At 41.8% G+C, this 27867-nt stretch overlaps 1 protein-coding gene across 1 annotated transcript; it reads left to right on the top strand.

Annotated features, from left to right (window-relative positions):
- The first annotated feature begins 4459 nt into the window (after positions 1-4459).
- SLC25A30 (solute carrier family 25 member 30) lies at positions 4460-25903 on the top strand. Its single transcript, XM_074988135.1, has 10 exons — positions 4460-4615; positions 6611-6682; positions 8103-8250; positions 9582-9676; positions 10003-10088; positions 13668-13763; positions 18163-18287; positions 18804-18942; positions 20602-20682; positions 21601-25903. Exons 2-10 carry the CDS (start codon positions 6619-6621, stop codon positions 21640-21642), a joined length of 876 nt encoding a protein of 291 aa, XP_074844236.1. The 5' UTR covers positions 4460-4615; positions 6611-6618; the 3' UTR covers positions 21643-25903.
- Positions 25904-27867: the final 1964 nt, after the last annotated feature.

The following is a 27867-nucleotide window of genomic DNA, read 5'->3' as shown; positions in this document are numbered from 1 at the left end:
TTTCTCATCTCTGTGCCTCTCTCTCCTCCCTCCCTTTCCATGTTCTGGAAAACAGCCCCATTGCTGGCACTTCCAATTTTCCAGGCACAATCAACCCCTGACCTTGGTTTAAGTTAGGGTAAGAGGAAGCTGCATACCAGATTTGCTAGTCCTAGCTCTTAGGGTTTAGAAGTTCTTGAACAAAGGGACTCACAGAAGCACAGATAAGCTACATCTACATGACACCCTAACCTGGAAATAAGATGCAAAATTTGCACTATGCAAATTGCGTATCCTATTTCGAATTTATTTCAAAATAGGCTATTTCACATTTGGTGCTGTCTAAACAGTGCCAAATGTCAAAATAATGTGCTGTCTCAAAGCATCCCTTACTCTTCCTGCAACGAGATGTACAGGGATGCCAAAATAGCATGCCTGTTATTTCAAAAAATATTTTGAAATAATGGGCGCATTTCAAAAACACGTAGCAGCTATTTGGGGATACTAAGGTATCCCCAAATAGCTCTGCTGTGTAGACATAGTCACAGGTGCATAATGTTAGTCAATGGCCATGTGCAAACGAACACTGTAGCATCTGTGTAGAACCAGCTAGCTCATACAAGCTTAGCTTCCTGGAACAGAGTAGAAGAAACAAAACACATTCTCGTACACAGTGCAGTTAGCTGGCAGAACTGCACTGGTTATCCAGCTTTAATAGGTGGAACAGAATCTATATCCCTATAGTTAGGGACAGAGAAGGGGCAGGAAGCAGAAGGAGGAGAGAGATCTTTTAACACATTTGAATTTAAATACCTCACAGACCTGAATCAATTATGTGGGACAGTACCAGAAAACAAATATTAAATATACAAGGTAAAATACGCTTCTGATAACATCTAGAAACAGACCTCTGAGAATAGTGCCACTAAGGTTAATTTTTGTCCAAAGTAATGCTGGAATGTCTTCGTTTGACCTTCACTCCAACCCAAGGATTCTTGACACAAGCTGTAAAGTTTTCAATTGTAAATTTCTTTGCTCAGCCAGGATGTTTTCATTTTCACACTTATGCAGGGCCCTATGCTGACCCTTAACAATTGTGCTCAAAAAACATCACAAAGACATTATTGACATTGCAAAGACAAGCAAATACCAGAATTAAATTTGTGCAATATTCATTCAGTCTCCTTGTGTGTATGCAGTAGGAGACAGACATTAACTATATTGATGACCTCCTAAGGTCCCTTCCAGCCCTAGGATTCTATGATTACATATTAATATTTTTTCTCTAGGAAGCTTGCCTTGTTTAGTCCACAATTCCTACCCCAGGCTCTTTGCCTAGCTACTCCCAGGCTCTATCTGTGATCTAATCTCAGTCCCTTCTGGACTACCAGTCACAGCCTGCTTGACCAGCCAGTTCCATTTTCTTTCCCCTCAATCCAGCATGCAGCAGGCTTCTATCAGCATACTCCTTCCCTCCTCCCACCAGAGCCCTATGCCCCTCATTTATCAGGAACCTTCCTGCTAAACTCCAGGTTATAAGTTCAGTCCTTGAGGGGGCAATTTAGGGATCTACAGCAAATGGGGGGAGGGATGGTGCTTGGTTCTGCCAAGAGGGCAGTTTTGGGAGTTTTTCTTTTGGTCAGGTTTTATCTGAGTCTAAGAGGTTGGAGGTATTAAAATGGCTGACATGTGGACTCCATTTTGATTTCAAATGGAGGTCTAAGTACTGAGTCATGCTGACAAGGGGTTACCTCAGACGGAAGAAGGTGGGAAAACCCTGAATCATGTGACTCACTGAAAATTCTATTTAAGGCAGTACTGAACTTACCCCTCAGTAGGATGGTACCTAACTTACCTCAGGAGGGAAGGGTTCAAAGAGTTAGGAGTGCCACAGAGGTGGAGATTGAATTTTCTCTGTGACAGTGGTAGTTGGGCCACAGAGGTTGGGGTCTAGCCATCCCCTACCGAATTGATGCCCCTCTAGCTTTCCGCTTCATCTTGTCTTCCTAGCCCTGTTATGTTAGGAGCTGCTAGCGAAGACAGGGCAAACACTAGGTCGGGGAAGTGAAACTTCCTGCTTAAAGAGATATAAGAGACAGGATTTGTAGGCTGTCAAGTTGCCGAGGCCTAAAGTTAGTTATACAGCTATAGACAGGCTTACCTGCATGCAAGATCCATTTCTCTCAGGCATACTGCACACACCACAATGCCGGGAAGATTATGAAGACCAGAAGATCCCAAAAAGAGAAGGGGAGAGAGCTACGTTGATTTCTGTGAGAGACAAGATTGTCATCCGAATAGTGATTCCATCCGCTGAGTCAAGGAGAAAGCATGCCTGTGGTATGAATGGACTTGGGGCTGGAAGTTTGTAAGAAGTTTTGTCATTGACAACCCGAAAGATTTCTTTAGACTTAATTGTGAGACATTCAAGTGTTCTGAAGCAGTGTTTCCGATAAAGGATATTTGGCTTAACAATTAAGTGCTTCCCTTCCCCTCCTCTCTCGTGATGATAGACGCACGCAGGCTTGAACCTATTTAGTTATTCACTGTTGTCTAAGCTGGGATAAGTTCTTAGCAATGGTGTCCCTGCTGCTCTGCCCTTCTCAAGTCTGGCTATTGGACCTGATGACCTCCCAAGGTCCTTTCCCGCTCTATGAGATGTGCATCTCCACAAAGCCTGGGTCTCGGCAGCAAGGTCACTAAGAGCACGGATGTAAGGAATGTGCCAGCAGGAACTCAATTCTGCTGAAGGATGGGAGGAATGTGTCTCTCAGAGATCACTTGCATGAGAATGCAAAGGTGTGCATATATGATACCTTGCAAACAAAACCTGATGGGTAGCAAGGAAGCAATGGAATGTTGTGTATTGTAAACATGTTGTAAAAGCACAGTTTATGCTAATACTCAGTATAAGAATTGTGAAAGCTCACCAATGCTTGAAGTTGTTATGGGGGTCAGGGCAGCCATCATAACTGCATAAGATATGGATTACAGAGGGCTCCCTGCTCAAAGCATTGTGTGAGTGGGGAAAAAAGAGTGGTATAATGGTTAAGCTAGTTGGGTGGAAGCTTTTTGGCTATATAGCTATAAGGCTGGCTTAATTAGCTCTCCTTCTCCACTGTTCATAGGTAGACCTAAAGATAGGTCTATAGTTTATTTTGTGAAAATCCACCTTGGTGGATACTGAGGTGCTGTTGCTGGACCTGAAGCTGAATACCACTATGAGCTAGAATCACAGGGTTTTGCGTACAGCAAAACTCACAAGATAGCAGTGGGCTGCTGGCTAGTAGGATGAGGAGCAGCAGCACCATACAATGGACAGAGGATGCAACTGGTGGCTGGCTGATAGGAGGCGCAGCAGGCAGATGGCAGGCATGGATGGCCAGTGGGGCAGCTCGCAGGAAGCAAGCAGAATGCCAGACCCATATAAAGGGGGCATTTCCTCAGGTACAGTGAGGGAGTGCATCAGGGGGATGTGCCAGGCCCTGCAGGGAATGGACAGTTGTAAGTGGGGCATTTGAAAGGGGGGTAGGAAGAAAGTTTGGGTGTGTGGATTGACTGATTACAGTATTGGACTGGTGAGCCCGAGAGGCAAAGGACACTGTTCAATCCATTTGAGCTGGAACAGTGACTTGAGGATTGGTTATAAACTCTAGGTATGGTATCTTCCCAAGCTTATGCCATGACTTCTGTGCCTCTTTCATTAAAATTTTTTCTACACGCCGACCCTGTGCTTGTGAGTGGGGAAGCATTGCCACTCCAAGGTGCCCAGGGCTGTATGAATTTCCCAGGCTATTGGGTGGGGGCTCGAGCCAGTTCACTGTGCAATGGGTGAAAAAGAACCCCTAGATATCGAACCTGGCCCTGGCTGCTGCTGACTCCTTCCGGCAGAAGGGTTACACAAGAGAGACAGGTTCTTCAGTTACAGGGTCTGCTTGCTCCACTCCAGAGCAGCCATTGCAGGGACAATCTGGTTTCCTTCCTGTAGGAAGGAAGGAGCATGCTCCAGTCTGTGGGGGTGACGTACGTGCAGCGTTCCTCACGCCCTGGCTACAGGCTTTTGCAAGCCAGTTGTACTGGTGTTGCTCTGATGGGCGCAGCCCCGCTGGGCGTGCAGAGGTGGAGCTCAGCCGCAGGAGCCCGGGGCTTTTCAGCAGCTGATTGCACAGCCTTTTACAAAGCCTCCATTTTACACGTAGGCAAAGGGAGGCCCGGAGCAGCGCAAGGGACTGGCCCAAGGCCTCCCAGCTCTCCTCAGAAAGCCATCCTCACCCCTGTCCCGCGCTCACAGCGCTGGGCGCGGCCAGGCCTGAGCCGCACGTGGCTCCCGTGGGGGCTCGGCGGCCCCTGTACCCGAGCCCTAGGGCTCAGGCCACCTCAGCTCCGCTCCTCCCCCCGCGCCTCACACGCCGTCGCTGACGGGCCGCTCCGCACGGCTCCACCAATGAGAGGAGGGGGCGTGGCGCGTTGGGCCCCGCGGCCCCGCGGTTGGGCCGGCCTAGGAGGCGGCGGGGCGGGGGTCAGGCGGTTAAATCCCCGGGGCAAAAGGAGGGTTGTTGATTTGATCCTGAGTCCTTGACGAGGCGGCGGTGAATTTGCTGGGACCCAGCGGGGCGGGAGCGAGGCGCCGCCGGCGGTAAGCGTGGGCGGGGAGGGACCCACCGGGACCCGGCTGGCTCCAGGCGTCGCTCCTGGCTGTCGCGTCCACCGCATGACCCTCCCCTGAGAGTGCGCTGCTGGGGGTGGCGGCTCCCCGCCGGGCGCCGGCGTGGGGTGGTCACTGGGTCGCGGCCACGGCGCTCAAGGGCCCCGGCCATGCCCGGTGTGCGCCTGCCGCGGCCTTCTTTCCTGTCCCGTGACGGGGTTACGCAAATATGCCGGCGTCTGGCGCAGCTCGACTGCAGCTCGGCTTCCCTGCGGGCCGCGGCGCGCTGCTCCGACTGCAGGCCCTGGCGCTCGGCTGGCGGGTATGAGATACAACCCCGGCCTCGCACGTGCAGTCAGCTGAGCGCGGCGGCCCTGGCGAGGGGCGTCCCGGGGTGAAATGTTCGAAATCCCCTGTCATGCTCCTCCTGCTCCCTGCCTTAGAGCTGCTACCCGTTTCCAGCCCCCTGCTTGCCGTGCACTCTCTGGGAGGCAGAAGAGGGAGGGCGACTGTCAGCCTATCTCTGTTCTCTTAGCCATTTACCCCATTTCCACAGCGTGAGCAGGGTGGGGCCTTGGAGGAGGAGGGAGCTGGGGCATGGTTGTGGGGAAGGAGGGTGGGGTAAAGGTATTTGGGTTTCAGGTGGAGTCTGGACTGACTTAAATTCAGAAAGTGGTGTTTGTGTTTGAAAAGGCTGGTTCACTAGCCTAGATGGTACAGTAAACCCTGGAGTTACACAGGGGTTGCAGGACCCTGTTAACCCCATGTAACTCAAATTTTATTGCAAGTTGTGAGGGGCAGACAGGAACCAGGCTACAGCCTGGTTCCTGGCTCCCCTTGGCTTGCAGGAGCTGGGAAACTGACCAGCCCAGACTGGGGGGGAGCTGGGACCCAGGGATCAGCTTGGTTGTTGTCTCCAGGACCTGGAAACTGACTAGCAGGTGGCACTAGCCCTGGTAAGTTTCCCAGCCCTGCAAGGGGAGGGGAGCTAGCAGCCAAGCTGCCCCTTGATTCCTAGTTCCAGCTTGTGGACCTGGGAAACTGAACAGCCCACCAGGGCTGGTCACTTTCCTGGCTGCTTCTCCCTGCCTTCCCCTAGCCTGCACAGCTGTCTGTCTGACAGTGGTGCCCCTGGGGGAAGGCAGGGAGAAGGCTTTTAGCTTGCCTAGTTGCACACAGCTGAGCAGCTTCAAATTGAGCTTAACTTGTGTTAAAGCAAGTTACGTGCAACTTGAAGCTGCATATTTCAAGAGTTTTTACAATATTTGGTCCTGCTAGAACTGCCTTGAGTGGATTTGATCTCTTCAGGTTCCTTCCAGTTCTGATTAGGTTAGTTTGGGCAAATATAAAAGCTGCCAACATTAGTGGCTCTGTGCTAGTCTCACCCTGTTAGATTTACAAAATGAATACTGTCTATACAGAAGATAGATCAAGTATTGTATACAGCATTTGTCATAGTAAAGAACACTTAGTGAAACTGAAATGCAAAAATGATAGAAAGTCAGTGCCTAGCTTTGACTTGATAATACTTAACTTGTTGGCAAAAGAACTGCCCTCAAAGTTTCAGTAATGACTGAATTGTTTTTGCTCTTTACATTCAAGGTGTTGGTTGCCAAAATACTGGTTGAATGCCTTAATTCAATTCCAGCTGTGAGTTGACAGTATTGTCAACTATCTTTCTGGTGACCAGACAGTCAAATATCACAGTATTTTTTAATATTTTGTAAAATTTCTGAAGGTTAATGTTTTAACTGATGATACAGTTTTGTTTTATCATTGAATTATAAGCATGTCAAGTCCTCTAATCTGTAAAACAGTACTTTGCTGTATTACAGTCTAGATCTCTTGGTGGTGCATTAAAATACGTAGCTGAGGGAGGAATATTGGTTAAAAAAAATTCAGAATACTGGACAGAGAAGTTCTCTTTTAAAATACTAAAATTTTGTATTTTTTGAATACCTGTTAAGTCATTGCTTCCTCCTACAGTAAGAAGAATGCCTGCACTGAACTGGAAGCCATTTGTTTATGGAGGCTTAGCTTCTGTCACTGCAGAATGTGGTAAAGTAGTTAATCTTCTGTTTCCCTGGGCTATTCTACATTAGGCAGTTCAGTTTCAACTCATGAATTTGTCTGGTGTGAAAAATAAAATAGCTACTGCAATAGATTACTAACTTTCATTTGAGTACTTCCAGAATAACTCACATTTTGAAGACCTATTTTTGCTCTTTGTCCAAGATGTGTATTTTTGAAGTAAAAGAAAAAGTAAGTCATCAATCCAATTGATAACTGGCAGTATTCTCTGCTATTGATAAATAAGTCAGTAACTTGTTTTCTAAAGAAAAAAGAATTTTGTTCCAAGGTATCCTTGTGTGCTTCATAAACTTTTTTTTTTATTAAAGAGGAAGTCATGAATATTGGAACTCTTTGTGGGTTTATTTGGCATTGAGATCTGGAAATAGTATTGCTCTTATGGCTGTAAGTCTTACATGACAAGCAATTTCAGATTAGTCTGTTGAATTTTTAGTATTGGTTTCTCTACTTCTTGAAAGTAAATTTACAGGTAGTAAGGATATAGAAAATAGAAATAACAGCAGTAAATTAAATGGTGAACTAGAGTCCTGAATCTACACTTACTCATGAGAATTTTTTGATTGCTGTACTTACAGCTCTCCAATAGAGTATGATGATAAAATATAGTTGTGTTTTAACTTTTTATGAGATCACTGACAGATTTATAGGGGGTAGAAGTGAAGAAGCCACTTCTACCTCAGGCCTAGAGAGAATTTGTACAACATATTAGCAGGAGCAATCCCTTTTGCAGAAGAAATAAATTACTCTATTTGTAGACAGTAAGTGCTCATGCAGTTCCTGATTTTTTCCAAATTTGTGCTATTATGAAATGTCTAACGGCAAAATAAAATCAAGATAGCTTTTCAGTTCACTTAACATCGTGAGTATAATTTAGCACACAGTCTAGATGGCCTGAATCCCTTTTTCCCGCACTAACTATGAAGTAGTATAATACAGGTATTAATATATAATCTCAGAACATTAGTTTCAAAAATCTGCTCTTAAACTGCTCCCATTTAGAGCCCAATTATGAAGACCTTTACTCATAAGTAATTCTTGTTCATGTCCGTAGGTGCAGGTATGTCAGTAAGAACTAATCATATGATCAAGGCAGGTGTGGGTCTTTTGTTTGTGATTTGTAGCAGATGTTGCTGTTTTGACTCTAGGTAACTTGATACTGAAGCACTGGCTGTCCCTGTTGAGCTCTCTTTAAACCTTTCTATCAAGATTCTTATTTTGAACACAGGTGATTGGTCTGGTCTGTAAGCCTGCAATTAATTATCCATTTGACTTAGAAAACATTGAGGTTCTACATATGTTAACATTTTTTGGGATTTTTACATATCTACTTTGGATAGAAAATTTTTTCATATTAAATTAATGTACTTTTTCCTCTTCTGACATTAAGGTACTTTCCCAATTGATCTGACCAAAACACGTCTCCAGGTTCAAGGTCAAACTAATGACACCAAATTTAAAGAGATCCGTTACAGAGGAATGGTGCATGCGCTAGTGAGGATATGGAGAGAAGAAGGGTTGAAAGCACTGTATTCTGGGTAAAATCAAATATACTTTGTGTAACCAGTTTCCATTTGTGAATTTTTGGACATTTTATGAAAAAAATACTGTCCTATGCAACAGTATAGGATATTATAGGTAAGATAGTGCTACTAAAAATCATGGGAGAGCTAGAAGTAGTTCAGAATGTAGTGCATAACTTTGAAGTATATTTTGTACATTATGGTAATTGCTATATGTGAATGGTATCTTTTTTTTTTTTAAATAGAACTTCTCTACAGTAGTAGAAAAGTATTTTCCTATCTAAGTGGGTCTTTGCCCACAAAAGCTTATGCTCACACATTTGTTAGTCTAGAAGGTGCCACAGGAGCCCTTGTTGCTTTTGCAGATCCAAAGACCCACTTAGTCCGATGCTGATGAAGTGGGTCTTTGCCCACGAAAGCTTTTGCTCATACATTTCTGTTAGTCTAGAAGGTGCCACAGGACCCCTCACTGCTTTTGCAGTGCCTTGCATGTGTCAAGTATCAGAGGGGTAGTCATGTTCGTCTGGATCTGCATTTAGCCATATGGAGTGGAAATCTACCAACCTCAGACAAATAAGGAATGTGTGCTGCTTTTTTTTATTAGTGCTTAGGTGTAGTAAACTTACAGGAAAGTCATCTTACTGTGGCATTGCATATATTGTGTATCAATTATAACAGTAAAACTCTATCTGCTCTTGTTTTTGTAATTTGTCATTAGATTAAAAGAATCTTTTTTCTTATGAAATCTATAATGACCGTATTTTTGAGATTTGTTTTCCTACCAAAAAGTGAAGCTCTTTCTTCATTATAGCTGACATAATATTGACATATATGCTGTGTATATTTGTCACTGAAGTGTAAAAGCCATATTTAAATACAAAGTTTTAAACTTGTCAAGTTAATATCAAGAGATGCCTTCAAAGTACCACATCAGTTTACAGGAAATTTTATAATTCATTTCAAACACTTTCAGAGAATGTTTCCTTCTGTATACATTGGTATTTTTTATCAGCTGGTGGCCAAGTAGGAAGTGATTGCGATATAAGTACCAGTATGGACTGTGGCAGTCAATGTGGTCAGGGGGGTTTCCTCAGCCCTGTAAAGGGTGGTAACACTATTGCCCCTTGATGTTTCATACTTGAGTATCATCATCTCTGAATTCCTTCCCCCTGCCTGTAACTAGTTCTGAAGTCATCTGTCTTAAATGAACAAACCTTTCACTTTTTGTGCATACCCTGAGTTCAGCTTATCCTATCTTACAAAATATTAAATAAACCTGAGCTGTGGTTACTAAGACTTTAGGAAGCTTTGCATTTATACATTATCTGTTTGTTCCTGTTTTATAGGATTGCCCCTGCAATGTTACGTCAGGCATCATATGGAACCATAAAAATAGGCATTTACCAAAGCTTGAAGAGAGTGTTTGTTGAACAGCCTGAAGGTGTGTGATTTTTTTTTTTCAGCTTTGCTTGCTAAAATATGTCATCTAGCACTACTTATGTTCATTTCAGTTATACGAGGCATATATCATTGTAAAATGTACATCAATTAAATGTATGTATGCATCGGTTTCTTATTATTCCTTTAAATATGATTCTGCAAATGAAATTCCAACAAAAATTGATCCAGCTAAAGAAATAAGTTGACTGAAGTTTAGCTTCTTACTTTCAACTGCTTCTGTCAAACAAAGCAAAGTACTGACTTGCATGTGGTGTCTAATCAGCGTAAAGGCCTATGGTTGAGAGCTTGTTTTTGCTTCTGGAATAGATGAAACCCTGGTGATTAATGTACTATGTGGAATTCTTTCGGGTGTGATTTCATCATCTATTGCCAATCCTACAGACGTTTTGAAGGTAAATAATTTATTTTATCAAGTTTCTCCTTTTGGCATAGGCTCTTTTGTATTCTTGAGATGAGAATAAGCTAATGATGATCATTGCATGCTGAGTTCTGTTGCTTTATAAATATACTTACTTCGCAAATTGCTTCCTTGGTAATTCAGGGGGTTCCATGGGAAGAACTGAACTATAGAAATTTCCCTCATGGCATGCTGGTCAGCTGGAAACATGCAGTTTAATAAAATCAGTGTCCTCGGAGGCAAGGAGAACCACTCAATCACTTCATTTTGTTTTGAAGCAAGAAAATTAACTATTAAAGTTGTTGTTCTTCCCTGGTACCCACTGCCTCAACTTGGCATGTGCTGAAGCTGGTCTCTAAACTTTGGGGCAGGGAAAAAAGGTGGGATTTGATCTGTTGTTTACAATGCTGTTTGTTTGCACTGTGTAAAGCACAACTTCTTGATCACTCATATCCAGACTCTCAGAGTTGGTAGAAGTATTAGGGTTCTTGGGGGGGGTGGGGGAGGAAATCCTATGGGCCAGGATCTCTGCCCCCTCTGAGGGGGAAGAGTAGGTAGCACATTGCTCAGATCATCCCTGCATTGCTTCAGAAGGAGAAGAGTACCACTTAGTGAAATCACCAGCACCACATTTTCAATAACAGTTTAAAAAGTATGTGGGCATCTTCTTTCCAGGTATGGGTAGGGCTTGATCCTGTTAGGAACTTAGGAGATGACTTGGCTGCTCTGATCATATGATAGCTCCTTCAGACTTGAGGGGAAAAATTGCTTTTTATTTAGTGCCTAAGTTTAGTCCTCCTTCCTCTCAAATAGAATGAAAATAAATTGTTTACAACTTCCCATTTCATAGAAGGGGTAATGCAAGCATCAACATAGGTAAGCCTTTATTAGCTCTGTTTTGGAATGATAAATATACACTGAGACAGAGAACAATATCCAGAAGAAATTTTAATGAATTAAATATCATTGGAGTTCATTTTTTCTTGAAAGGGCATTTGAGGTTGTGTGGGTTTTTTGGGGGGGGTGTTTTTTTTTGTTTGTTTTGTTTTTTTTTTTAAAAGGAGGGTGAGAGGAACTTATACCTCTAGTTATCAGCCCTTTGAAGCCACCTCTGCACTGCTTCACATGTATTAGGAGAGATTGGTTTCTCCAGGGACCAATGAACAAAGAGAAGATTTCTGGATAGCTAGCCTGGTTTTAAACAGACTCAAGGCTTTTCTAATCTGCAAATGGCCAACACTTCTCCAAGGTGGGCCCCTATCTTCAGGGAAGGGCTAGAAAGTCTACAGCTACTGAGTCTACATTAGACTGAGTGCTTATTCTGAAGTGAAGATGCAATGAATTTATGACCATCCAGAATGCTGCTGCATGGGTGCTGTTTGAAGGACTAACCACCAGAGTCCTTGTTGGTATGTGGAAGTAATCTGCAGAAATCTTATTAGCATGCGAGTGCTTGTTTTTTCTATAATGGTTTCTGTCTAAAGAATAAATCTGCTTACAGGCTGAACCTCTCTAGTCCAGCATGCTCTCATCCAGCAACATCTGTAATCTGGCATGATTATAGTTAGCTGGATGACCACGTATCACAGGTGTGGCCAAGTTTTCTGTGATCCCACAAAGTTTGTTTACAGCCACTGGTGCTGGCTCTGACTTCTGTGCAGTTGAACTGTAGTTTACCCTTAAACGTATAAGAGCCCAGTAAGCAGTGGAAGTGTTGGTAATGCTGCTACACAATATTGTCCTCCCATGGACTGTCAAATTCTCTTGTTCAGCAGCGGTCAGTGCCTGAGGGGAGAGGTTCAGCCTGTACTTAGTGGTGTGGTAGCTTGTAGCTAAGGAAGAAAGTGAATCAGGCCTATTTAGGTTACCTTGTCAGGAGAGTCACGTGCCAGGAGTCTCTGCAGCCTGTCCCGTCAGAAAAGAGTGATGCATATCTCTACAGAAGAGGTAGCCGTTGAGGAGCTGGACCATAGAGCGCTGGTTCTCAAACTGTGGTTTGTGGTTTCCTTGCCGATGGGCTGTAAAGCTCAGGGCTCACCCTCCCTCGGGCGGGGAGCCTGTGCTGGTGTTCCAGCCTTGCAGCACCTCTTCCCACACCATGATGTTCTTGCATCAGCTTCCTGGTGGGGGTGGGGCAGGGAAGACTTGCCCTGCTGGCTGGATGGAGTGTGCAGGGCAATTGCCAATCTCCTTCCCCACAGCTGGAGCAATGCAGCACCAGAAACCACTCGTGGGATGGTTTCCCTGCTGCTCCCATTGGCTGGAATTGTGACCAGTGTGAGCAGCAGATGGTGATACCTGGGAGTGGCAGGGGGCATGGAGCTAGGTAAGTGTCCTCCTTACCCCCCTTATGGCCAGCCCCCACCCCTCCCAAGCTCTTCCATCCTGGCCTGCTACTCTACCCTTTTTCCCAGACAGACTTCCACTCCCAGCCTGCTCCAATGTCCTACTGTCCACTCAGGCCCACAACCTATCCCATTCCCTGGCAGCCCCCTCCTGCATCTTGGACCCCCTCGTTTTTGGCCATATCCCAGACCCTAAGGAGGGCTCACAAAATATACTAATTTCTGAACACCAAACCAGTTAATCTGGCCTGTAGAAAGCCCTGAAGCTTGGTCCTCCTTGCCTCCCCACCCTCTTGTGGGGCTAGAGTGCTAGGGGAGTGAGGTATTGCAGTTGGGGGGGCACATCAGTGAGGATTGGATTTTTTTTTTTGTGGAGGAGGGTTGTGTCTCATTTGTCTCCTGACTGATGTTTCTGTAGATCAGTGGCCCTGACTCAAAAAAAAGTTCCCTCCACTTGCCATAAATAAAGACTACATGGAAACCTTTGTTTTGGACATATATTATTTTATTTTATTTAAGATGAAGTTTGGTAAGGTTTGAATTTAGCAGGGTGAGCCACAGGCCTAAAAGTTTGAGAACCATTGCCATAGAGGGAGAACACAGGTGCAGTTGCCCTTATCTTGTGACAGGCTCCATTCCGGAATGATGGTATGAATGCTGTCTAGGCGCTCCAGAAGTGGGCTAGGTGACAACATGATTAATTCATCAAATTAGAGGTAACTACTCATTTGCTTGTCGCACTTAATGTGAATCTAGCAGTGTGACCTTGAAAAATCAGTCTTCAATTTCAAATTCAAAAAGTGAAGCGTATAGTTCTTCCTAGCAGACTCTTTCATGATACTGACCTTTGTGTTCAGATGTGTCTGAGCTCAAGGGAGAACACTGTAAAGGATATTATGCAGAAGTCTTCTGTCAATCTAATCTACATGCTAGTGGACCAACTCAAAAATAGCAGTGATTTGTGGTAACTAAGAGCTACACTGAGTGCTAGTTGAAATTCAGCTGTTCCAAATATAGTATCTGCACTTGAAGGACAGCTGGTACATATCTACAGATAGCTGGTATTACAGTGATCTAGTCAGTTCATATTCATATGGTACAGAATCAAATGTATTTTAAAAATATTGTTAGTGTATGGGCCCCTCTTTCTTGCTGAACCTAGACTAAATTATCATTTTCAGTGTTCGAAAACCAAAAACGAACTGCTTTTTGTGTTTGGGCTAATTTAGATCAGAATGCAGGCCCAAGGCAGTGTGATTCAAGGAGGAATGATGGGCAATTTTATACACATTTACCAAAATGAAGGCACAAGAGGACTATGGAAAGTAAGTTCTTAAAATACTACGCCAACTTGTCTGAGGTTTTTCTTTGTCAGTACCAGCACCTCTGCAGCCCCAGCTGTGGGATTGGTTGGTGGCAGGGTGGGGAGCCAGCTGAGTACTGTCTCTCCTCCCTTTTTTTAAACAAAAAAGGCACTGTATACAAGAATCCATTTACTATTATATGTATTTCTGTAATGTCAGCAAAAATAATGGTGCAGAATGCTCCTTAATTTGCAGAAGTGTATTGTTTTAACTGCTATTTTGCTTGCCATTCAAGGATTTCAAAAGCACTTCAGAAATACTAACGAATGTAGCTACCTTCTTTGGAGTGTTTATCTCCATTTTGCAAACGGAGGGTGTGATAGATGTGGTCACAGATATTCCCTGGAGATTGTTACTAGATGTGCTGAAAATACCATTGAGTCTACCTAGCTGCCCCCCAGGGTGCCCCACTCTGTCCATTCTGAGCCAGAATGTCTGGCCCTTTCAGTGGTGGCACGGAGTTGATGTCACGGCCCCCAGCAGAGCAACACACACTGATACACTCCGCACTGGGAAGGCTCAGTCACAGGGACTTGACACAGCACCCACATAGAAGCAGAATTGTGGAAAAATCATCTTACTCTTCATAAAGCTTGCACATAGTATGGTCATAGGTTGTTTCCTACTTTAAGAGTAATATTTTTCCATTAGCATTAATCATCAGTTAAGTAGTTGTAGTTAATTCATAGGTTTTCAGCTGAGATGCTATCATGCCTAGCAAAAATGTCTCGCTCATGTCATTTTTCATCAGTAGATGACTAAACACTTTACAAAGCAAGTTGGAATTATTGCTGTTGACCCAGCAGGCTCGTGTCAGAGCCAGAAACAGATCCCAGGTCTGCTGAGTCCCAGTTCTGTGCTCAGTCTACTGGGCCCCACATAGTTATGATTCCTACATGCACCTCTACCCTCCTGTCCACTTTGTTATAGTGGAATGGAGACAAAGGTCAGTCTTTGAAATGTTTTGGATGGTATAACTGCTGACAAGGCTAGTGAGAGGAATCTGACATAACTTGTCCCAAACTCTTGGTAGTTTTATTACATGGCATTTTCAGTAAATAAATGAAGAGGACTTCTCTCCTTTTCTTCCACACTGTTCCCTGAAACATCTAGCCCCAAGTCAGCATCTAGCTTTTCCTTTCCAGTCCCACTTAGCCATAAGCACATAGGTTGTTCCTTGCTGCATAAACATGATGTGGCACCTTCTGATGCATACAAAAATCACACAGGAGGGCAGAATGGGGGTGCTACTCGAGTCACCAGCCTCTTCCTTTGCCCTTTCCTAACCCCATCTCCCTTTTCTTACCTTGGCTTTTTCCCCTACTTTCTCTGCTTGTAACTGGCAACTGTTTTTTCAGTTTTATCTTAGTTTTTTTTCCTCAGAAATAGATTGAGCACCTTCGGAAATAACCTGAGTACAGAAGTATATTTTCTCCAAAAAAACAGAATTTCCTGGCACAAAAGGATTATACAAAACATGTTTCCAAGATTTCTGCCAAGTGTAGATTTCAAACTTATATTGCCTGCATGTAGCCCATCCAAGTCGTGTGAAAGGTGGCTGACTAGAAACTGCTTGGCTAGTTTTCTGCCTGTGTACTTTGTAATCTGTCTGGCACATGATTAAGTGCAAATCTCTCTAGAAAGCTTAACTCTTATCAACACTTTCAGTATTGCTTCACCAGAGAGGTAGTGTTTGCCATGCATTATCTGGTATAAATGTGGGGTATGATCAGAGCCAGATCTGCACAAAACACATTAATAAACTTTAACATTAAACACTTGTTTTTAAAGATCACCTATTTTCAGGGAACCCTTTGCTCAAATGTCCCCATATTTAGATAGTCAACTAAGTCCACCCCTTGAAATACAGCTGAATAATCCATGTGGATTTTAGAGCACTTAGAGCCAGCTTTTAAATTGGGCTTTGCAAACTTAGCTGAAGTTATTGACAAAAGCTGTCCCCTCTCGAGCTGAAAACATTTACTGACCTTGGTAGTGATTTTAAATATTTCCTTCGTGCAGGGCATAGAACGAATTAACCTTTATAACACTTGAAAGGAGTGTTGTTGCAATGTAGAATTATTTTAACTGTATATACCTTCACTGGCTGACTCGAAATTGAAAAACCTTTAAATATAGTAAGTATATAAATATAGTATAGCAGGGCTGGATTAATAGCTTTAATATGGAGAAGCTTGCATCACTACATGAATGTTGGTGAAAGAAGGCATCATATGGCTCTGGAAATCAATAATTTGAATGGTCTCTTGATTTATAGTTGTCTGATTGAAACCTAGCTGAGGCTATTGTTGTTCAATGGGTCAGCTTCTTGTGGTCCAGGGGTATAAGGCAGCTGGTAGGTGGCAGGGTGTGGGGGGAGGGATAGGCTAGGACAGCAGCAGCCTGACCACATCTTGGATTCCTGAGTCTGCATGGCTGGACTACAGCCTGCAATGGATCCCTGAGTCAGTGGGACAAAGTGGCCATGTTCTCTCACATCCATTTGCAGATGTTCTCCATCCATGGATGGAATACATGTTGTTGTGTATTGAGGCATGTGGGAGTGTGTACCAGCAGGAATGTGTCACACCCTAATCAGCTGAGTGGTATTGGAATCTCTCCTGTGCAGCTGCAGAAGTGTACAGCTTACAGGGAACACTGCTGGGCAGCCATTAGCACCAACTGAGCTGGGCTGCAGCTGTGTGCTAATTGGCCTGCATGCAGCCTGGGAGTTACTTCTTGTCTAGAACCAGGGAGAATAGGATTGTATTCCTAGTTCTGCCAAGAACCATGTGAGCTTGAAGTGTTTACTTAAACTGGGCACAGTTTTTCCAATCTGGAATTTACTTCAATTCTCCAGTGCAGAAGAATGGCATATTAGAATCAATGGATTGGAAGAAACCCTTAGGTGGTAGAGTCCCATCCCTTCCAACTAAATCACCCCAGCCTGGACTTAAAGACCTCTATGAACAGGAAGCCTACTACTTTGCTGTGTAACCCATTCTAGAGATTTGTTGCTTTCCTAGTTGACATTAGGGAAAAACTGTTCCAACCTAGACCTCCCTTACTGCAACTTGAGACCGTTTTGCTTCTTGTTTTGTCATCTGTCACCACTGAGAACAGCGTCTCTTCATCCTCTTTGTAACTGCCCTCCCCCAGCTTCAAGTAGTTGAAGGGTATCAAATTCCTCCTCACTCTTCTCTTCTATAGACTAAAGAAGCTGAAATCCCTCAGCCCCACCTCATAAGCCATGTGCTCCAGCTCCCTAATCATTTTGGCTTCCTTCTGCTGGACTCTCTTCAGTGCATTCACATTGTTTCTGTAATGGGAGGCCCAGAATTGGATGCAGAAATCCAGATGTGGCTTCACTAGTGCCAAACAAAGGAGTAGAATAGCTTTGCTAGTTCTGCTGGCAATGCTCTAACTAATGCCCTCTAGTACGCCTTTAGCCTTCTCTCATCCATTGTACTCCCGAGGTCCTTTTGTGCAAAACAGCTGCATAGCCAGTCAGTTCCCAGTCAGTAGCAGTTCTTCGGATTCCTCTGTCCTAAGTGCAGGACTCTATGCTTGTCTGTTGAACCTCATCAGATTGCTTTTGCCTAAATTCTCCAATTTGTCTAGGTCTCCCTGGACCCTTATCCCTACCCTCCAGCATATTAACCACTTGAATGGTATGGTAAGCCCTTTACAAAACATGTCATGATCTGCTAATTTAAAAAAAGCACTACAGTGTTTTAAAATAAACTGCACTTTTCACTTTTATTTCCGATTCAGGGTTTTCAAACTTGCAGTGTGGATATCTTAGTATGTCATGGACTTCCTCAAGTCTTTCATGATTACAGAAAATCTGTATTCAAATTCTGTGCATGGAAATGCACATTCTTCAACTTTTGAGAACAGTTAGTGGTTAGTCTTTGAAAATTCATCTACTTTTCCTCTCCATTTCATCTTCACCCTCGGTTGTCTTAGCTTCTTTCACCTGATTTGCAAGATGAGCCAGCATCCCAGCTCTCAGCAGACTACTAACAGAAGTCCATGGATTTCAGTTTGAGAATATCTGCAGGTCATGGCTGAGATACTGGTGGGACAGAATGGGGAAGTGTGCATTCCTGCTGTGTTTTACCAGTTCTACAAATTAACTGTGGTCACCAGGGTGGTCTGTGTGGGATCTTTACACACCCCATACTGTACACCACTTCATTTAAAAAAAAATCTCTAGTGTATTTTTCAAAGCTCCATTTTATAAATATATTTCCTAAGTGCTTTTAATCTAAAATGCAATGGCATTTGGGTTATCCTCAACCAGACATAAAAAATGATTGTTTTAAAAATCTCAAGTATCATACACTTGTTTTGCCAGGGGGTGTCCCTCACAGCTCAGAGAGCTGCTATTGTTGTGGGAGTGGAGCTGCCGGTCTACGATCTGACCAAGAAGCACTTAATTATGTCTGGACTCATGGGAGATACTGTATATACTCACTTCCTGTAAGTTAGAACATGGCTAAGTCAAGTTTTCAAAAATCTAGTTTATGTGATTAAATATCCTTTGAAGTAGAAATTTGTCTCTTAATGTTGGATTCTTCAGAGGAGATAATTCTCACATTTTTTCCCCCCCTCACTGTCAAGATGTAAATATACCTCTAGTATGTCTAAATGTTTGGCCTACAATATTTCAAATGACAACTCAGACCATGGAAGCCAATAGTCTTTTGTGCTATATGCTTGCTTTTTGAGCTAAGTAGATATTTCCGTAGTTCTGAATACCTATAGTCATGTTTAAAAATCCATCCTTTATACAGCATGAAACTTCTTGATTGTGACCCTGTATGTTTAATTGCTTGTCATATTTTATTCAGATAACTAAATAGTTAATAGAAGTGCAAATTCAAGTTTATAGCTATAACATTTTTAATCTTCCTGTGTGTGCGTGCATGCACACACGCTTTTGTTATACTTCTAAGATGTTTGTGGTATGTCATTTTTAATAACTTTTTTCATTAGTTCAAGTTTCACCTGTGGATTAGCTGGAGCACTTGCATCAAATCCAATTGATGTTGTGAGGACACGTATGATGAATCAGAGAAGAATTCAAGATGGGACGCATTCAGGGTACAAGGGTACTTTAGATTGCTTGTTACAAGTAAGTACAGAAAGGTATCGCAACTAATGATTTATGCAATCTCGTGGTATCAAACATGAATTAACGTTTTCTGCATTGTAGGTAGAAATTGTTAGCTATTCTAGAAAATCGCTTATTGTAGAGAGAACTCTGTGAATAATACATTTTAACTTTTTGCTATGCCATGTGCATCTTTCCAAAATTTTGGACTCTGGTCATGCCCCATTTTTCTCACCTTCTGTTTAAAAACTATTCAGTGTTGATGGAAAGCAAGGAGGAGGTGTGCTTGCAGTATGTGGGAACATATATGCATTCTTTCCTGCTGGTATTTAGGGACAGGTACACTAAAAAGGGGAATTCTTTTGATATGAACACTTCTTTTTAAAAAATATACTGGAGTACTTTTCCATTAAAGTATTTATTGAAATATTGGAAACAAGGAGAAATGAGAATTTTTCTGATTTCTTGAATATATTAAGACAGTTATTTATAGTTTGCATTCATCATTGGGATAAAGCGAGGTGTGATACAGGGTCAGTTTCCCATGTCCCACAAGTGGACAGTTGGAAAGGGAAAATTGTGGGTCCAATGTAAGATCCCCTTTTAAAATAACTGTGCATAAAATTGTTTTTGAAAATGACAATGACTTCCTCAGAGACTGGAGTTTGGTGCCAGCGGTCCCTTATGTGTAAGTCTAAGGGTGTGTCTACACTTGCATGCCTCTTTCGAAAGAGGTATGCAAATAAGGTAAATCAAACATAAAGGAGGGACAAATTTGCATACCTAACACCTCATTTGCATATTCTAACTTCAAAAGAGCTGCTTTTGGAAGAAAGCCCGTGTAGATGCTGCTATTTCAAAAGTAAACCCATCTTCAAGAGAATCCTTCTTGCTTTATTTATTGGGAAGAAGGATTCTTTCGAAGATGGGGTTTACTTTTGAAAGAGCAGCACCCACACTGGCTTTCTTCTTTTGAAATTAGAATAGGCAAATGAGGTGCCGGATATGCAGTTATACCTCATTTGCATGCCTTTTGAAAGAGGAATGCAAGTGCAGGCACACCCCATATGGACTGTATATGTTAAACATTTCTTGTGAGAGCAAGTTGAAGCTTGCCAAATCTCAAATATGAAAAGGGGTTTTAAAAAAAAAAAAAACAAACTTGCCCTGTTTTGACTAGCTCCAATTCTTAATATTATGTCTATTTCATGTTTCCTTACTAGATAAAAATAACTCAGTTGCTTTAAACTTAGCTTTTTAATACCTCTTTCCTTCTAGTGAAGTTAATTAGTTGTTCTGCTGTCAGTGTGGATTATTTAATTTAAATGTGGAGCAGTGAAACTTTAATGGATAAAACAAGGTCTTAATTTAGTTTGTAGGGAATACATGTCTTATTGCTGATTCCACAAGAAGCTCATTGAGCCAGCAGGTTTTGGAGAGGTAGTCATAAACCTTCTTTGTCTAAAACTGGTTGGGCAGTAATTCTTCAACATTACTAGTCCGAATTGCTATGAGACTATTACTGTGAATTGAACCAAGTATCTTCTGCTGTGGTACCACTGAACACATTGCAATGGCATTCATTATATAAAGCACTAGGTTTTTGGCTAGAATGTTTCCATGAAAGATTTGTTTCACTCTTTCTCATTCAAATATAATTCTTTAAACTATTTGTTTCAGACATGGCGTTATGAAGGCTTTTTTGCTTTATATAAAGGATTCTGGCCAAACTGGTTGAGACTTGGTCCTTGGAACATTATTGTATCCTCTTCAGAAGAGTTTGAAAATACTTATTCTCTTTTTCTATGAAGAACAGTGGGCACTGAGTAGAGAGACAATTGATTAGTGAATTGTACTTCATATATAACATTTTGCAAGTTGTTAGTGTAGAAGTAAATAATCTTATTTAAGTGAAGTTCTTTTGGCACCTAATTTCAGTGTCTACAATTTACACAGTTGAACCTCTGAATATAACCTTTTTCCAAATGCTTTCCCTTTGCCCCCAGGTTTCTATTTGCATGGCTTTTTAGATTGCAGTTTCAGTTGACCTTATAGTGACCAGGTCAATTAGCAACGTGAGGGAATATTGCTGTTTGAGGCAAGTTCCTGAATTAATAAAACTGCAGATGGCTCCAAGATTTCTAATGTAACTTTGCTACAATGTTGTACAACTTGTATAGTAGATCATTTGCCATCTACCCTTAAGTTCTCATTGTTTCGTAAGAAGCTAAGAGGCAGGTATAATATTCCTTTCTCTCTCTCCACAAATAAGAATCTATGTATCTATATAACTTCACCTACCTAGGAAGGTAGGAGGCAAAAAGACTGGGTTCCTCTCCTGCTCTGAGCTTTCCCCAGTTCTAACTTGCATGTTTGTGCTTGGGTTAGAACTTGGGAAAGGATTCGGTTGTGCTAGGAGGAGCATCCTACTGATAAGGGTAAGGTGACTGAAATAAGTTTCCCTACTAGCAGTTTGCTACAATGTTCTCTTTGTCAGGGACGCTAGGGAATATAATATCACTCCTCTCTGGCAATTGCTAGGAGACATTTAACAAAATACCAAAGTTCCAAAGACCTACACTCAATAGTTAAGTGAATGCACTAGGTAATATGTATCACTACTGTGTTTAAAATAAGAATGCTGATATCTCCAGTTGTTTTCCTGACTCTTTGTACCAGTTCTTTTTGACATATGAACAGCTGAAGAAATTGGATTTCTGAAAGATGTGAATTGTGTAATAAATCAGTAAAATATCCTGCGATGGTATCTGAAACTTGAGGCCTCTTTTCAAAAAAGAGTCTTCAGCATTTCTTCATCAGAACGGAGGATTTGCTGGGGAAAAAAGCAAGAAGGTCATCAGAAGAACATAAAATTATCTCAGAACTATGGATATTAACTCATGTGCTTAATGCTGTGCACTAATTAGTGAAATGGAACCTAAAGTTGGCAGAACTCCTCTATCAATTGTATTATAAATGCTGTTTGACACAATATATGATACAACCTAAAAGGTATTTTGATGAAATATTGTACTTGTAGCTCTTTTTTTCCTATTAAGATTTCATTCACAACTACATTTGTCTAGAGGTAAGTAGGTAATGGAAGAAGCTCACACTTGACTGTGCTCTGTGCTATGGCTGTGTTTACACTAGTCCCCTTGTTTGAAGCGGGCACGGTAATCTGTCTGAGCAGAGAACAGGAGTGCGGTGCTGTGACAAATATGGGAGTAAGGGCACTTTGAGGTTGTGCAGGTACTTGAGCATGCCATGTAGCTGCAGGCCCTCTGGTGCTTCAAAGCTTGCAACTTTGAAGTTGCTGTGGTGAGAATTAGCCTAATGAATATGCAGCACCTCATTGCTATTCTGTGCTCAGGCTGATTGGCAAGCCCCTTCAAAGAAGGGGGCTAGTGTAGACACAGCCTTTAGTGTATGAATGTCCTCAAAGTTGATTACCCTTCTTAAAATTGTGATGCTTTGGGGTTCAAGTGCACAGCTCTGAAAAATTTATTCTTTTTAACTCCAAGTCTTTGTAATCGTACTTGTTAAATGAACTTCTGGACTTGACCACAGTTGTTGCCTTTGATCATTTAAATGTATTTGCAGCAAAGATGTTGCAATTTAACATAACTTGTACTATCACCTTTTTGCATATTTAAGGAGCGTCTGATATTTGTCTCCTTATGTTTGGTGTTCAGTAGAAGTAATAAGTTTATCTGGATTTATTAAAAAGTAAAAGCATTCACTTTCCCACCTGTCTCCTATGCAAGAGGGAGTTTTTCAGTACTTGTTTGATTATGAAGAGGAACAGCTTAAGCAGTTAGTGACCATTGTGTATGTGACGGATCCATGCTGCCACACATTAAGGCACTTGAATCACTGGCTACGTCTACACTAGCAAAACACTTTGAAATGGCCATTTCGAAGTTGACTAATGAAGTGTTGAAATACATATTCAGTGCCTCATTAGCATGCGGATGGCCACAGCACTTTCAAATTGACGTGGCTCACTGCCACGCAGCTCATCGAAGTAGCCGGGATCCTTTGGAAAAGGAGCCCTGTCTGGATGAGCCACGTGCCAGCGAGCAGCATCAATTTCAAAGTGCTGTGGCCATCCGCATGCTAATGAGGCACTGAATATGTATTTCAACGCTTCATCAGCCAACTTCGAAGTTCCCTTATTCCTACGAGCAGATGGGAATAAGGAGACTTTGAAGTAGCCGGGGCCCTTTCGAAAAGGGGCCCCGTCGGGACGAGTCGTGTCAATTTTGAAGTGCTGCGGCTGCCTGCGTGCTAGTGAGGCGCTGAATATGTATTTCAGCGCTTCATTAGTAAACTTCAAAATGGCCATTTGCATGGCCATTTCAAAGTTTTTGGCTAGCGTAGACACGGCCACTGAGAGCTCAAGAAATGCAGATGCTTGCATGCACCCAAAAGATGCAGTCTAATGTATTGCTACTGTCCTAAACAAGAGTTATAGGAGAATTTTATGTTTATCGGTGTTGATGCTTTCATTCAGCAAAATGAGTCAGATATTTAAACAGAACTTTAACTTCTGATAGGATTTACATTTTTGAATTGTGCAACAAAAATCAGTTACCATAAATTTAAACAACACTAGTATCAGGATTCTTGTATGGATTCACTTTATTCAGTTACAAAAGCATGGGAGTGTGAATGGAAAGTGAATGCCTGCCTGTTTTATACCCACTGTAGCTTGCAGTGTAGGATAATTACACTGTGACTGGTGTGCTGTACATAGATTTCATCTTGGTGTTCATTACTATATCTGCATCTTTATACATTCCACTTACAGCAATCCATGGTCTGTTGTGACTATTGCTCTTACGGTGTGTCTACAGGGGCACAAATCTTTGAAACAACCATGCTAATGGCTATTTCAAAGATTACTAATGAGGTGCTGAATTGAATATTCAGCACCTCATTAGCATTAGGATGCTTCCACAGCTTTTTCGAAAGCATGCAGCTCGGTGCAGCTACACGGGGGACCTTTTCGAAAGGACCCCACCACACCTTTTGAAATCCCTGAGCGGAATAAGGGGATTTCAAAAGGTGCCAGGGTCCTTTCAAAAAGGATCCTCGAGTAGCCACACTGAGCCATGCACTTTTGAAGCGCTGGGGCTGGAAGCATCCTAATGCTAATGAGGTGCTGAATATTCAATTCACTGCCTCCTTCGAAATGGCCATATTTTGGGATTACTAAGATTTGTGCCTGTGTAGACACAGCCCTAATGTTTAAATGGCTAGTTTTAAGATACATAAGTAGGTATTTTTTTAAATGCACAAAGCACTTTTCTTAATATATCGAGAGTTGAGGTAAAAGCATTTTTTCCAAAGTGTTTTTGGAGAAAAAAATTGTTGCATAGTTATGCTTGTATATGCTCCCTCAAACTTTCACATATAAGTCTTTGGTTTATATTCTGTACAAGAATATTTTACAAAATTAAGGATATCATTAAAACGTTTTAGACTAAAATGCATTGCCTTTAATTTGAGGGGCACTTGTACAAATAGAACCTAGGGATTGTTCTGAGTCATTCAGTAGCAGGTACTTATGAAGGTCAGTAAGGCTATGTCTACTGTCTATGAAATGGGCCCAGTATTTTGAGAGTTTTTGAAAAAGTGCAGTGTTTTGGCATTGATGCTGTTGTAGACACCACCAACTCCTGAAATAGCCAATTTTGAAATTAACTCAAAATAGGATATGCAATTTGCATAGCACAAATGGCTTTTTTTTGTTTTGTTTTTGTTTTTAGGGTACAGTGTAAACATAGTCTAAGGGAGAACTAGTTGCAGGTAATGCAAACTACATCTACTAGTTAACTATTTAGCTTCATTAAAATTAGGTTCCTGTAACTAATATATAAGGTGTGCCTAATTTTAGAAGGCCAATACTAATACAAATCACATGGAAAGTCAGATGAGCCAATTCACTTCATTTGATATGACCACAGTCCCAAGTGCTCCATGGGGATAAAAAGGTCAGACTGTCCTTTAGCTGTTTCGTACTAAACACCAGAATCTTCTATCCTAATTGAAATGATGATGATTGCAAAATGGCAATCCTGATAGCAACTGTGAGTGTTTAGAAGTCATTCTGGTATTCAGTATCCTTCCTTTGCTGTCCTGATGGTAGTTAGTGTCTCCCAAACTTTTCTAAACCATGACTGTTACAACAGAAAAGTTTTGGGACCACATTCTCATCTAACTGTAAAGGAGAGATTCACAATTTCCCCAAGTAAGAATCCATGCCACTGATATTAAAAACACTGACCCACAATCCTGAATGGCATTGAGTATCAAAATAGGAGCCCTAGCTCTGAAGGTCTAAGAGAAGTTGCTTAAATCTGTGGGGAAACTTTAAGCTAAGTTAAAAGTTCAAAATTATCAGTTGTAACTTTTTGTACACATGCACACTTGTATTTATAGTATGAGACTCTTACAGAAATATTCTATTTTTTTCTGGTATGACTATATTAATGTATCTTGATATACAAAATAGACAGGCTACCCCAATCCATTATACCATAAAGTTGAATTTGTGAGTGGCATGTATGCAAATATGTTAAGTTGTTTTGCATTATTATGCACCACCTGTCAACTGACATGCTGCAACTTTTTCATATTGAAAGGGGCATGCAAATAATAAACAAGTCACCAAAGCAATTCTCTTGTACCAAGATCATTGAATTAGACAGATTCATTGAATTCTATCACTTTTTCTTGTTAGGTCATATCAGTGTAGTGTGTAATACTGAGTATTAGCTTCATCCAATCCACTTTGTTGCTACTGCTCAGATCTATTGTGCTAGTGAAGTTATTTATTCATGTGGAGTGTTACAGAAAAACTGTTTTATGCTTTGAATGTTATTCACATGTCTTATCTGCATGGCAAAACAGCCATGGTGAAAGAATGTAAGATGCTTTGGCCTATGCAGATGTAAAATAAACTTTTTTAACTGAACTCACTTGTTTTGATTTTTTTTCCCCCATTTCTCTGGGCAAAGAGGTATTACAGAGTAAAACACTGGTGCCACAAGGCTCCTCAAATTCGAAGTAAAACCATTAGATTTATTCTATCTGCCTATAAATATCTTGAAAGTTTAACTTTTTTTTTTTTTAATTTCTTAGTTCTGCTTAAAGTAGGGAGATATGACTGAAATGGTTAAGCTAGAAGAAAGCAGTCACCCTTAAATAGACTTTAGCCAATCTACATCTATAGGCACTTTAGTGTTCACTCTTCACCTTCTTTGCTGGGAGAACTTCACCAGCTGATAAATGCTGCCTTTGTCTCTTTCATCTCGAAATTATTTTGGAGAGGCTGGGAGGACCACAGCCATACTTCAGACTTTGAAGGGACCAAAGATCTAACAGGTCCTATTTGGCTACCCGGGAAGTAGGTAGGCATAAGTTCACTCACTGCTAAGGTCTCTTCCTCAGCCTAGTGGGATGGTGTACTGAACCTAGGGACCAAATGAAGTGGGACAACTGAGAGAACAGTGTCAGGGTGCAGGTCATGGGTTTAAAATGGACTCAGAAGCGGACATAGAGCAGAGAATCTCAGACAGCACCCACTGCTCCTCAGAGCTGTCTAGGAGAGTTAATGGATGCTGCCCAGAGGTACTCTGCCCAGGCACAGTAGATGAGGGAGGAGAGGAAAGGGGACCTACATTTGCAGAGCATCCCCTCATGCACCTTCCTCCCACTGATGTAGGCAACCTTAACAAGGGCCAGGAGGAGCTGTGGGCCCCACACAGTCACATAACCTCACAATTGGAGTATGTGCAAATGAAAAGGGGGAAGTGCAGCCAGAACCTCAGGAGATTCTGGAGGAGCTGGAATAGGGGCTGCAACCTGGCACACTCAAGGTAGACATGCACTATTTAGCATATGTTTTATGTTTATATAAATGTTTTTGTTCAGCATATATAGTTGCCATCAAATTGAAGTGTTATACAGGACTAACTGAAAACCCTGCTCAAGCTACTGTAGAAAGCCCAAATCAACTAACTGGCTAAGTGACCTATCTTCAAAAAGTAAGCAGTCAATTTTTAATGCAAAGAAGCTGCTTAGTACAGAAATTACTAGAGAAGGAGCTAGGATGCCAGTTTTAAAGTGGAAAATAGTTGCAGGATTGTTTTAATGTTTGACATGTAACATCTTAACACTGCAAAAATCAAGCTACACTGAGTATAAAGCAAGTCTCAACCTCTTCCCCTACTGTGTGAATGAAGAGTTTAATCCAGGTAAAGAGGGTAGTATTTAATGTGCCCTGTGGTAATATGAAATAGTAAGGTCTCCTGGAGAATAAATCAAACTGAGGAAAAAAGCATTATAGGTTTGAGACTATGCAATGAAAGAACCAATTCTAATTTCTATGAGAAGATCTAAGAAATATAGCACTTTAAAGACTAACAAAATAATTTATTTGGCAATGAGCTTTCATGGGACAGACAACTTCATCAGATCAGTTTCATTCATCAAAATGATTTTGATGAATGACCCTGGGCCTGTAACAGGCCTCGCTGCCACCTCTGCTCACATATCTACACCAGTGACGACATCACAGGACCTAACACCAACTATACCATCAGGGGCTCCTTTACTTGCACATCTACTACTATATGTGCCAGCAATGCTCCATTGCAATTTACATTGGCCAAACTGGACAGTCTCTCCGTAAAAGAATAAATGGACATAAATCAGACATCAGGAACAGTAATGTGGAGAAGCCTGTGGGAGAGCATTTCAATCTCCCTGGACACTCAATGACAGATTTAAGGGTGACAGTTCTGAAACAAAAAAATTTCAAATCAAATGGAGAGAGAAATCTCTGAGCTGTAATTTATTTGCGAATTTGACTCCATTAACCAAGGATTAAACAGAGACTAGGAGTGGCTCTCAGCTTAAAAAGACAGTTTCTCTGCT

This window comes from Carettochelys insculpta, chromosome 1, assembly GCF_033958435.1.
Source record: "Carettochelys insculpta isolate YL-2023 chromosome 1, ASM3395843v1, whole genome shotgun sequence".
NCBI lineage: Eukaryota > Metazoa > Chordata > Testudines > Carettochelyidae > Carettochelys > Carettochelys insculpta.
Note: the sequence above shows the minus strand (reverse complement) of the source record. Positions and strands in the feature narration are given on the sequence as shown.

Coding starts and splice junctions, on each gene's coding strand:
- SLC25A30 (XM_074988135.1), top strand. CDS start 6,619: ATGCCTGCACTGAACTGGAAGCCATTTGTTTATGGAGGCTTAGCTTCT. Junction 9,677..10,002: donor GTTTGTTGAACAGCCTGAAG/GTGTGTGATTTT, acceptor CTTCTGGAATAG/ATGAAACCCTGGTGATTAAT. Junction 10,089..13,667: donor ATCCTACAGACGTTTTGAAG/GTAAATAATTTA, acceptor GGGCTAATTTAG/ATCAGAATGCAGGCCCAAGG.